At 35.0% G+C, this 13400-nt stretch overlaps 1 protein-coding gene across 1 annotated transcript in view; it reads left to right on the top strand.

The window, feature by feature from the left end:
- The window catches only part of LOC140152125 (uncharacterized), a 103873-nt gene extending 98592 nt beyond the window's left edge, over positions 1–5281 (top strand). Inside the window, exons 10-13 of the mRNA XM_072174421.1 lie at positions 750–833; positions 1348–1602; positions 2285–2470; positions 4079–5281. Of these exons, the coding sequence (XP_072030522.1) occupies positions 750–833; positions 1348–1602; positions 2285–2458 (513 nt within the window). The 3' untranslated portion in view covers positions 2459–2470; positions 4079–5281. The remainder of the gene's footprint in view (positions 1–749; positions 834–1347; positions 1603–2284; positions 2471–4078) is intronic.
- The last annotated feature ends 8119 nt before the right edge of the window (positions 5282–13400 follow it).

Genomic DNA, 13400 nt, shown 5'->3' with positions numbered 1-13400 from the left:
ACTTTATATCCTGGCAAAAGAAACCAAATGTAAATAACACCCTTTGTGTATATTTCGCAAACTTAGTTATAATGTTGTGGCATAACATCACATAGAGGCCCAAACCTTTATGCAGTAATTAACCAAGCATAACAAAATTGATTGCTTTTAAGGATTATGTGTGGTGTACATTTACTCAAGTAAACTTGAGCGTTAAATTTAATACCCCTATTCACATTCTGGCTTGAAGCTGAGTTTGCCATTCAAAACCTAATCCAATAAATGTTAAAATCTGATCAAGGAAATAATCTCAGTTAAGTATTTGGTGTCAAACTGCATATATTTTATATGCAATAAAATTATATGGTTTAACACCAAATACTTAACTTGGACTAGTTCTTAACCATTTTCTAAACCTACGCAACCACTTTGTTTACTTTCTTAAAATCTGATCATGTCAACTTTTTGTAGCGATAAACTAGCATATCAATTCTCATCCATCTCATCCCCCCTGAAACTTGTTTCCCCCTGATTACCTGGCTACTGAAGCGTGGTGGTTCTATTGTGTTGTGCACTTTGCTTTGTAAATACATGATGTAGAGCCTTTCTCCATCCAGTTACTTTTGAGAGGTGTGGTGATTATCATTGTCTGCAAGTGCAAACAGCAGTGATAAAAGAATCACTCAATGACAAAATATTTCTTCAAGTTGTATGTAAAATAAAAATTGCCGTGCTAATCATAACATTTTTGTTTTCATTTTTCCTCCCAGGTGAAGCTCTTAACTGCACGATCGGAAACACAAACTTCTGATATCAGACTAATAAAAGACAAGAACGGAGACCAAGATATCGAGGTAATTACTGTGAAACACTTTTTTATGCTGTTTTATTTTTTATGCACCACACAAAAATATCACGCCTAACATCGCCAGCCTAATAGCCTAAATCATAAATCTCAATAAAATTCTTCATCTTGACTATAGTGAAACCTCCTTGACAGATGAAAACATGGTCTATTCTTATCAATAAGCTTGCCCCACAGATAAAAAAAATTAAAGTTAAAAAAACCCGGAAGGATATAATATAATTGGCTTCAAAAATTATGCAGTGATGCAATGTGTTATTGTTGTAATTTTGAGTAGTGCAAATCAAGGAAGAGTTCCTTTGAGGTTACCTTACTGGGTTACTCCATTTGAGATCTATACCCCATGTGTGGGAGATTCAAGTCATGTATTTCATATTTATATCAAAGTCATGTCTTCCATAGGGATATCAAATGTAATTGTTCAATACGAAATGGGCTTGTAATTTAATATTACATCCAAAATATTCTTGTAATATGCACACTTCTGGACCTGTTTCTTTCAGATAAATGATATTGAAGCCCAACTCACACTTGTGGAACAAGAATATAAGTTTGAGCTTAACGCCCTCAACAGGACGATATACGGTGAACTGGATGTGATCAGCAAGATGCCCGGTCCACAAGGCCACAACGGCAGCCAAGGACCCATGGGTGAACCAGGTGCAGGGAATCTTACCCAATGTTTGTACGGCTCTCAGAGGCAAGGAGGTGGATTTACGTCTACACCGACTGAAACACCATGGATTGGTGCAGATGTGGTATGTTGTAACTCAACCACTATGCTTTGCTTGCTATATGTCTTGTCTGCATGCTTGTTTATTAGTGTTTCAGCTTTGGGTTCTGTTGAAAATGGGACAGTTTCTGGCTTATATTTGTGTGTGTAGCACGGGTGTAGCAGTGTTGTCAAAACAGTTTCTGGCAGATAAACAACCTTGTAAAATGCTTTAGTGTGTCCCAACTTCCCAATGCAACCTATATGGTCCCAGTATGGTCTTCATACTGGTAAATTCAGCTTTACCAACTTCGAGAAATTTTTTGGTGAAGTTGGTCACAATTTTATCTAGTTCTTAAAAATAAATAAAAAACATTTTTTGGCCCAAGAATTTTTTTGTTACATTGACCCAAAACATTTTTGGGGAGATTTTCTCCAAAGATGAGAATTTTGGCCCAAATTTGACCTCACAGATGAATTTATCAAGTCTTTGCCATTCAAAATATGTACTTTTATATACTTTAGACCAACAATTTAGCAGTTATGAGGCCCAAAAGTGTCCATAGTTTCAGGGCTAAGACCACCCTTAAATGCTTGTGCTTTTGTTTAAGTAAATCCTTTAGGAATGATGCAATGCCTCCTTTAAAAGCTATTCTTCCTTATATAAAACCTTTACCTTGCTATAGATATTTATGCATGCGCATGTTTGTTAACCCTTGCACCCGCAGAACTTTGTTTTGACTGCTGTGACTTGCACCACGTTAGGAGGGACATCTACATCTCTGAATCAGCCAGCCGAGGGCAAATTCAAATGTTCATGCTCGGGAAATAACCTAGACAGAAGTGACACCCTCGGGAGAGACTGTGCAATTCACTTCTGGCAGTGTCCAGCGATATCATAGCATGCTGATATGGTACATGTTTATAATAAAAGTCAAGAGATTAAGAAACTAGTAAGCATCTGACGATCAACTCCCCACAGCCCGTGATTGAAGGAAAGCATCTTGTGCCTTCATTGGAGAAAAGGATGGCAAATGCTATCGGATATTTTACAAGGCAAAAAGACTTCAGGAAAGAAAGTTTTCTATTTTTAAGACCTAAATTTTGAGACAGCTCGTATGTTTGAATGTGCAAAACTAAACACGTATTACTGCATTCAGAAATTTCAACTATCACATCAGATCATAAACAAACCGTTTCCGAGTATGATTGACAGGTGACGCCAGACGCGAACTAGAATCTTTATCTCTGGCTCCTATTATGCCAGATTGTTAGTATTATAGAAAGCCATGTCTAAGTGGTTAGACAAGAAGAGACTAGACTCACAGCCGTGTGTGTAATGCCATGGGACATTTACCATATTGGATTGTCAGACATTTGAACCAAAACGGTGTATCTCACCTTTTGCAAAGTCCAAAAAGGGAACAATTATTGAGATTTTGAAGTACGAGTGTTACAAAGGATGTGTGTAGTACGGGTAATCAACACAATGCCTACCAGCAAACACAAATGTAATAAAGTTGGTATAATTATGTTTTGGTCAAAACAGTTTAATACCATTTAAATTTTAGTTATGAAAATATTAAGGTCATGAAGACGTAATAAACATGTTATAATTGTGTTTTGGTTTTGTCAAAACATTTTCATAACATAAGGTTGGGTTGTATAAAAAGTCATGAAAACATTTAATTTGAAAAAAAAAACCACATTTCAGAAATGTTGTCAAAATGTTATATTGTAAAATATTTCTTGGCTAACAAATTTTCAAAAATGTTTTTGAACGCTATAACCTGACATGTATTTATATGTTTATATTTAAACATATGTTTGCTGCGATATTACACCACAGATCCCAAACAAAAACATGTTTTATGTCAAGGTTTGTCAAGTACTTATCAAAATAATCTGGAGATGCACAGTGTTCTTCTCCATGAGCAACACACAAATATGGCTGAGTCTTAACTCTTCTAGTCTAACATAGAATGCACTAAATTCTTCTTTAATTCTTTCTTTATTCCCTTCTTTAATTGCTTTGTTGCATAATGGTCAGTGTAATGTAGTTAGATATTGTGTGTGTGTTTTTGTCAGTTTTACCACAGCTTTTTTTCCCTCATGGTTTTTGGCCCCCACACATATGTAGGGCTTATGTCACGCCCAGATGGAAGTTTGCCTGCATTTGGCTTGATTTGCATTCTAAATTCGGGCCAATCCGCCCAAATATCCAGTATTGGGCACTTTTTTTGGAAGCTTTAAAAAAATGTTTGTAGATGAGTGTATGCATGGAAGTGAGGATTCTGATTGGCTGATTATGTCATGAAATATCGTACCTCATTTGCTGAGCAAGCTGCGTATCATCGCATGTCATGACCTGGCTGTTTCCAGGGTATGAGGTTCCCTACACATATGTTTGCAAATCCCTGGTGGGCACTGTAAATCTCATTGATTCACACATCATGTAGTTTCAGTGAAGCTTTTAAATGAACAAAGACTAATTATTTGGTTAAACATTTTTGGCTTTGCAGAATCTTCCCAACATACTCAAGACGGGTGTTTACAGGCCTATCATGTTCAAGTCTAGGTGGCACATCGACTCAGCTGATTCACGCACCCACTCACAAATAGATACAAGTGTGACTGCTTAGGGCAGGAAGAAGGAGCTATCGCCAGGATTTGCATTATTCACCATTGATGTGTCCAAAGACTTCATAGCTCATTTATGAAGAAGTAATGACCTATGAAGACTGAAAAAGAAGATGGATTTTCTGTTATACCTATATCAAAAGGAATATTTAAAAAAAATCGGCATAGATTCTGATTTTGCTCAAATAAATTTTGATGCATCATGAATTAAAACACAGAATCTAAACTGATTTTTTTAAACTTATTTTATTCATGGAATTCATGAGATTTATTGATCTTGTAATGTTTCGAATGTTAGAGCTCGTCTTTTTGTGGCGCCCTCGATTTTTGTCATATGTATGTACATTGTACAGTTTTGTAAATACTATATTTTTTATGTATTAATTATGATGCTAAAATTTAAGTAAGCTTTTTTGGTACTTAAATGATAAGTGTTGACTAATTACAGCTGTAATTATACCTGATTTTGTTTAACAAAATTAAATCAGTACATTCTAAGAAACGCACTTGAATAGTCTAAATGTACTTGTATAGTTTAATGCTGATAGAATTGCCCATATGTTGTATATAATGCAGAGTGTGCCTTTATTTTTATGAAAATTTAAAATTTTGAAAAGGTAGTTGATCACGTAAAAAATTATAACAACTCTAACTATTATATAATAATGATGAATTAATTAAACTGCCACACATGATTGGCTGATTATGATAATGCTACTAAGGAAAACTTTATTGTGCATGTTGATTTTTCAGTTCCTGATTATAACTCTATCTTAAGAACTTATGCAAAAGTTATTGTAATATTGTTTAAGTTGCAATGCATTTTTTTTCTTCTAAAAGGGCTGCGTTCTTTTGGTTTGGTTTATTACTTCTCATGTAAGGATTAATCATGCAAAGTTATGCAGTAAAGGTAGAATACTGTATTATGGTGGTTCCCACAGACTCTGCAAAAAGAATCATGGAATTCTGATTTTGCTCAATTTAAATTCGGGAAACTCCAGAGCTAATTGTTAAAAGTCGTGGTAAAGGTTTGGAAATGTTTTACCAAAGAAAAAGTCAGAATTCAAACTTTGTATAAAGTTAGTGTAAAAGACATGTATAAAAAGTTCTGGAAAACATTATTGAATTCTAAAATGGAAAGTCTGTGGAAAGTACAGGAAGACTAATTCTCAGAATTACATTTTATAAACTGAAATTTGATGTAAAAAGTAGTTGCATTAATCAAGGGTAGGTTATTGTTTAAAAATTGGGTAGATGCTTCAATGATTTTCATTTTCAGTTTGCTTATCCACTGCCTGTATTGAATCATGTCTGTATGATTTATCAGATGATGTAGTTACCATATAATAGACGTTTTTGTTTGTAGATTAACACCACATGTAATAGGTTTCATTTCATTTTGCTTACTCACTGCCAACTGTAAAGTAACAACAATGTGTCAGTAGGATGCATATTTTAAATCACTTGATTCCTGATTTCTGCTTGTTTAAAAAGCTCACATAGTTGTAAGAAGTTGAAATAATCATTTTTGTCGTAAAACACACCAAACCAAAAATAGGCAAGCATTTCTTTAACTTTTCCCCATCATGTTTCAAGACTCTTGTCTGAGGTTAAAAACGTAAATATCAAGGATAGTGGCAGAAACGGGCTGAGCAGCTTGGCTTTGCTGTTCATCAAATACAGCCATTGAGGTAAAAAATGTTGTTTTGGTATAACAGGCTGAAAAAGGGCTACAGTAAGAATTTCAAATGTATGAATTCAGCTTGTGGAATGCCCACATTTCTGTCACTCATGCATGAATGGTGGTTTCTAAAATCTAAAATGGCACTCTGTTCATTCATTTGAAATTTCTACTGCAGGTTGAGGCTTTTATCACATTTTCACCCAAATTTAGTAATTTGGAGTGCATTCCAACACTATTTAGTATATAGGTTATGTTACACTACCTTAGAAAAAGATACCAGGGGTATATTTCACTCGATTTTATGATGCATTGCAAGTCTAGAAATCCATTGTAAGTTCTATTCCACAAAGGGAGATCTGTGTTTGGTAAGCATTTTACAGGGTTCCCACAGTCCTTGAAAGTCCTTGAATTTGAAAACACCTTTTCAAGAACTTGAAAGTCCTGGAAATTTGCACACGGTCCTTGAAAGTCCTTGAAAATTGGAATTTTACCTCAAGTATAATTTTGACAAAAGTTGGGGAGTGGAGAGAAGCTGTCACTTTTGTTAATATGCCACAGGGAGAGCCGCATCATGATTTTTGTGTTGTGGTAAGTCCTTGAAAATCATGCTTTTGGCCCCTGAAAGTCCTTGAAAAGTCCTTGAATTTTAAAGGCTTCAAGGTATGGGAACCCTGATCATAAGTAATATGGATTTTAAATTATGCAACCAACGTGTCATTGTTACTTCATGACAAGTTGCTTGCCATGCATTTTGTACAGACCCCAGGAATGGATACTCTAGTGTAATTTCAGGAAGCAACACAAGATTTGTGTACACAATTTCAGGAACCTATGTACAATAAGGGCTTCCTGTTACTTGGATTTCTCTATCAGTAATAGCTTATAAAGCCTAACTAAAATCTGCCCACCGGTTAATATAGGATGTTGTTAAAATGGAGATGATCTGAAGTTCTTCCATTCTTCATGCTACAGTGTTTAGTGCGTAAATATTTACCGGATGCATCAATTCTTGTGATTCACAATACGATACACCACCAGTGTTTGCTCTTGCCAGTCTATTTGTTAGCCGCCAGGGTCGATGTACCTTTTCCAGTCACCACTGAATTTACACGCTAATGGCGAGATACATGAAACGATAATGGCAATTGAAGAATCATGTATGGTGTATAGAAAAAAAAGGGTTTTTAGTGTAACTGCAAATTGCTGTTTTAGTGTGTAACACTATAATACTGCCAAACTTAACAAACAATGGGTGTATGATCCCATGTAATAATAGTATTACATAGGTTTTGGGTGTCAACTTGCTCCCATGACGCATCATAATGTAATCCCTTTTCAGAACAAATCGCTGGGAATGCAACATCGCTAATCTCACAAATTCAAACATAACTTTGCAGCAGCTACAAATTGGGTGCAGTTCTGGTCTAAAATGGATAAGTAAGAATCAACAATGATTCTGTAAAAATCATATATTTTGCACACAAATGAATCACTACATTCCTCATTGATTCTCTCCAGATGAGAATTGTGAGAATAAAACTAATTATGTAAAAATCATGCTTATTTTTCACACAATAAGTTCCAAAGAATCAGCTGATTCTCTTTTAATTCTCTGCCAGATGAGAATCAATTTTGATTACTAAAAAATGTGACAAATTGAGCAATTCCATGTGAAATCCATATACCACCTATGGAAGACATGACCTTAATCTCCATTACTGGGGGGTAGATTTCAAAAGGACGTACCCATTCAGGTAACCCCATTTGAAATTCACACTCCTTGTGTAGGAGATTAAGGTCATATCGTCCGTAGTGGGTGTATAAATTTCAACTGGAATAACCCATTGAACCCTTGGGTAGTAAGGACGAAAACTGTTTGAAAATGTAAGAACAAATTTATCAAGTATTTCATATGGCTCCCATGTATGTCTAAGAACTTTCAGAATATCCTTACAGATTCTCACAAATCCTTGTCAAAATTATCTTGATCTTAAAGTTGTTTAAAAAGTGTACCAAAGAAAACCGTGAAGTGGTGATAATTTGTACTGAGTATTGTTATGCCAAAAGATTGTCAAATATTTATTATTAAATATTGTAGTTTTGTATTTAATTAATTTCAAAAAATCCAAATAGTTGTATTTATCTTCTCTTCTTGAGTAATTGAAGACCTTAGTACTAAAAGGGTTAAGTCACATTGAGTGCTTTTTCGAGATCAATGGCAAAAATGGTTGTTATGTCCATGCAAGAAGGTGGTTTTATTATGCAGTTGCAATGCTCTACAACATTATTTCACTGTGGCATTTACACAGAGAGTATAGATAGCCTACTGTGTGTTCTCTAATGATTGAGCTGACTGCATGTTTCTTTTTTTAAATTTATTTATTTATAACATTCGGCTGAAGCCAGGCTAAACCCAATAGTGCTCAGAGGCTACTAAATTATATGCCTTCAGATATGACGGGACAGGGATATGGGAAGAGGTCCGATTTTAGAAGCAGGAGGAAAACCGGAGCACCCGGAGAAAAACCTGCGAGGACGAGCAAGGGTCGGCAACTAAACTCACATGTGGCACCGCTGGGAATTGAACCCGGCCACAGTGGTGAGAAGCGAGTGAGAAGACCACTGCACTCACCCGCCCTCAAAAGGAAATTGCCATATTGAAGAAAAAAAAAGAAGATTATTGAGATAGTACTCTTCCCAGGGGGTACATGTCAATGTTAAATCACTGCAGATGAAACAATGCTGACAAAAGGTTGATATACCTGTTGTGTTTTAATACCTATCATGAAGAATAGTGGCTGTTCATTGGGATTTTTCTTGAATTTGGAGAATTAAGTGCAAGTCAAGTTGACTTGAGACAAGTCAAGCTGACTTGAGACAAGTCAAGTTGACTTGAGACAAGTCAAGCTGACTTGAGACAAGTCCAGCTGACTTGAGACAAGTCAAGCTGACTTGAGACAAGTCCAGCTGACTTGAGACAAGTCCAGCTGACTTGAGACAAGTTCAGCTGACTTGAGACAAGTCCAGCTGACTTGAGACAAGTTCAGCTGACTTGAGACAAGTTGTAACAGTGGGCTTTTCCAGTTGAAATCCATACACCCCTATGGAAATCATGACCTTAATTTCCCTCACAGGTAGTGCAAATTTCAAATGGTTTTACCTGAATGGGTGACTCCATTTGAAATCTACACTCCCCTGTGTTGGAGACTAAGATCCTGTCTTCCATAAGGGGTATATGGAACAGGAATAGTCTATAATGTTTGTTTCCTTTTGCATACAGAGACACCATTTTGGAGCAAAGAATGCAAGAATTAATCATAGCATTCTGCCAACAGGTGCAGTTTCCACAAATTGCATTCAAATACACAACTTTACCAAGTTGGGCACAATATGTTTAATTTATTACTTCCAAATTTGGAATGCCAGAGAAAAATATTATCCACTTGTACAGCAAAGAAGTGGATCTTTGTATTGGGAGTCACATTTTTCATTGTATGAAAATGAGGCACAGTTTAAACAAGTATGTATAAAATATGCAATCGATTGACTTGTAAATTTATGTGGTATATGATATGTGAGAAGTGCATTATGTTTTTTTCTACATGTATGTAAAAGTGTATATATAGGTGATATGCTGCTGTAATCTTGTATAAAGTATAAATATCATAATTATATGCATAAATGTTTTAATGAAGAGAACAGATGAGTGAAATTAGATTATGATGTATCGTCAAGATGGGAGAAGAGTAAAAATATGTGAACAGAAAATGTACACAAATTGAAATTTGACAGTAAACTATCCCTCTTTTTTCTTAATTAGTAAAGTAATTCCTCTTCCACAATTAATTTATGAATTCCTTTTTTGTGATCAATAAATTAATAACTTTTGTTATTGATTAAGGGATCTAAATGAGCGTTTATATGCTTCGACAGTATTTTTTTGATGAGAGCACCTCAGACCTATCGAATTGCATTCTGAATACGAAGCATGTCTTTCTGATATCAAATAATTTTCATTTTTTGAAAATCACAATATAATACAAATTTTATGACAAATTATAAATATTTGATATTTTTCATATTTTTGATATATAACAGTCCTCGATTATATAAATCTAATGATATATTCTTAAAGTGTATGTAGCTTGAGGGGAGGAAAGTCAATTGAAAATTTTGACCTTCATATTGAAGATATGGATTTTTTTCCCAAAAGGCCTAATTTTTTGGTGTTTTGGGAAAAATCCATATCTTCAATAATTTAAAGATCAAAATTTTCAATTGATCGTCGGCTTTTCATCCCACCCACATACACTTTTAAGTATAAATCATCAGATTTATAAAGTTTACTTCAAGTACTGTTAAATATCAAAATATCAATTTTAATGATTTCATAAAATGTGTATTAAATTGCGAATTTCAAAAAATCAAAATTATTTGATATCAGAATGACATTCTTCATATTCAGAATGCAATTCGATATGTCTGATGTGCTCTAATGTCCCAAAATAAATACTGTCCAAACGTTCATACCCCAGCCCTTAATCAATTCAATTTTTGTGATCAATTAATGAATTTCACTTGTGTGATCAATTAATGAATTCAATTTTTGTTATCAATTATTGAATTCCACTCTTGTGATCAATTACTGAATTCCACTTCTGTGAACAATTAATGAATTCCACTTCTGTGATCAATTAATGAATTCCGCTTCTGTGATCAATTAATGAATTCCACTCTTGTGATAAATTATAATCCACTTCTATGATCAATTTACACTCTTCAGTTACTATAATTGCTAACATGTATAGTTTTGAGAAAACTTCAACCAATTGCTTGTTAAAATTGATCTTTACAAGATGTGTGACATTTTATCTACATGGTGTACATTTAGAAGTTTTATACTTTTTAAAAGGTGCTAGTTAATGATTGATTGAGTTTGTAAACCCTATACAATGATATCTGTAATCTGTATCTTTGGAGTACCGGTGAGTCATTTTTGCACATAAACCACAATGCAATATTCTTGTCTCTCATGTCAAAGGTCATCTGGGTTAATATGAAGCAATTACACTGTCTTATTGGTGCATGTGACTTGTTTGTCGACATGTTACTCATATTACGGAAATTGCACAAAAATGGTTGCGCATGTAAAACTATTGCATTGTCCAGTTATGTGCAGAAATGAATGGTAATTATTATTTGTTTTTTATACATTGTAATCAGTAAGATTTTGATAACACCTGTACAGTTTGATATCAATGACCCATACATGAAAGGCTGTAACATCAAGGCAGAAATCAACACTGACTATTGTTTTAAATCACAGGACAATATCTTTCTTGAGGCATAGACACAGCCTCGATACACATATTATTTGATGTCTTTGTGTGTATGATCTATGTCAGCATAACGCCTCTTTGAGTATGTACACCAGAGAATCCTTTACAGTGCCACAAGTCTGTGACCCAGAATGGGGCACTAGCTGAAAATGGGACCTATGTGGGGTCACACGACTGGCTACCCTGGAATAAAGATCATACAATTTTCATTTGGGGCCAGCAGTGGTCCAACATTCAGTGAAGTTACATTTCTAAAATGGTTTTGAATTTGACACACCCTCAATCATCACAAAATGATGCATACAAAATACCCTGAAAACAAAATTTTCAATCCGAAAAGAAAGGAATTAACCATATATATATATTGGTCTATTATAAAGTGATAAAAATGAAAAATCTTTGCTGCCACATAATAGTGAGCTGAAGACCAAGATGTGTGATCATTAAAGTATATGAAGGTAATATTTTTGATCCATGATTTTTCCAAGCTTAAAGGCTTCCATATGTCAGTTTTGTAGCCTTGTTACTTGCCCTTAATCAGTGTGATGGGTCATGATGCTATATGGTTTTATATGCGCAATCTACAAAACCTGGAAACCAGGTCTATGTTTCCATGGTTACTTAAAATTGAGTTATGTTGCCTGTAATAGGCTAGCATGCACACCAATGAGAAATTTTTATATTGGCAAACAATCTATGCGCATAATGACCCAATGACCTTTGACATGAGAGACAATAGCATTATATTATGTACATACTTATTTCACCAGTACTCCTAAAACAAATCCACATAATGTGGAAGTAAAATAGTGTAGTCTACCATCAATTGAATTCCAAGTGTCACATATGTCCTCTCTAATAAAACACAGTACTTGCTTCTGTTAAATGGAAGTAGTTAATGTGTTTTACTCGGGAGCAAACTTATATAATGCCTCCCACATAAAAAAAAACACAGTGTCTGGTATATTATTTACATGCAGATGTTGTATTTATACTTTGTGAGCAAACCACTTTAAAGAACACCATCTCACATGTACAAAAAACAGTATTTGCTATGCCATTAATTCACAGATATACAGCATTTTTATGTGATCTGTTTAAACTGTTGATAGAGAAAGTACTTTTTCAATGTGCCAAAGTTATGGTGTGTTAGTGATAGCGAATTGCAACTGATGTGGATAATATCAACTTGAGTCTTGTTATTAGGCACAAAATGGACATTCAGTACAGCAGGAGGGTTAAGGGCATGGTTACCTTATTAACATATGAGGTTAGACACATGTCCAGGTTTGGGTCTTTGGGCACCCCCCCCCCCCCCAAAAAAAATCTTGCTAAAGCAGCCTGTTTTATGCAAGTTTTGTTTGCTGCTCAGTCCCCAGTATAAATACCCAGCACCCAGGTTGGAAGATATCTGGATGCACATGGAGGTAGCCCCTGACATCCACATCAGCCATGCTATTGCTATAGTACTTGTTCTGTTGTGTCATAGGACTGGCTGGTGTTGTGATCCCCCACCTGGGCCGCAATAGCCAGTCACATAAAAGAACAAACTGAGCCGGTTTAGTTCAATTTCCCACAGCCGATTCAATAAGCCAGTCCACCCCTGTGCTGTATTTATTTGCAAATAGATGATTTATTTTATTTGTTTGATTTGTAGAAAGTATATATCATAATTATTTAGAGTACCATTAAGTTGTAATTGTTTGATAGGTGCATATTGTATTCATTTGGAGTTGACAAAGAGGTGTGATGTGATATTACTGATTTTGATAAGTTGAATGATTAGTTACAGAGCTGTATATCCTAAAACATGGGTCTATGTTGAGTAAAACCGTACCCATCATCAGTCCTTTTGATTTTCTTGAATTATATACTGCAATGGTGTAGCCAGGACTTTTTCAGAGGAGGTTAGGCAAATGGGGCAAGACAGTTTTCAAGGATACAAAAAAGCCTAAAATCTTAAATATCAGGGCACCCAACATCCCACAGAGGGGGAGGGCAAGACTTTCTCAGATGGGGAAGCTAGCCCCCTGGCTATGCCACTGATATTCTGATATTATACCGTAGTACAAAGTGTGAAATTAAGTAAGTGAAACCATATTGATCTCTCTCTATATATGTGTACAAGTTTACAAACACTATTAGTTTCTCTGCCAAGTGCTTCAAGTTTTTGAAATCAGT

The sequence above is a fragment of the Amphiura filiformis genome, chromosome 5, assembly GCF_039555335.1.
Source record: "Amphiura filiformis chromosome 5, Afil_fr2py, whole genome shotgun sequence".
In the NCBI taxonomy this organism is placed as follows: Eukaryota; Metazoa; Echinodermata; class Ophiuroidea; order Amphilepidida; family Amphiuridae; genus Amphiura; species Amphiura filiformis.
The sequence above is the reverse complement of the archived record's forward strand: the minus strand, read 5'-3'. Positions and strand labels throughout refer to the sequence as shown.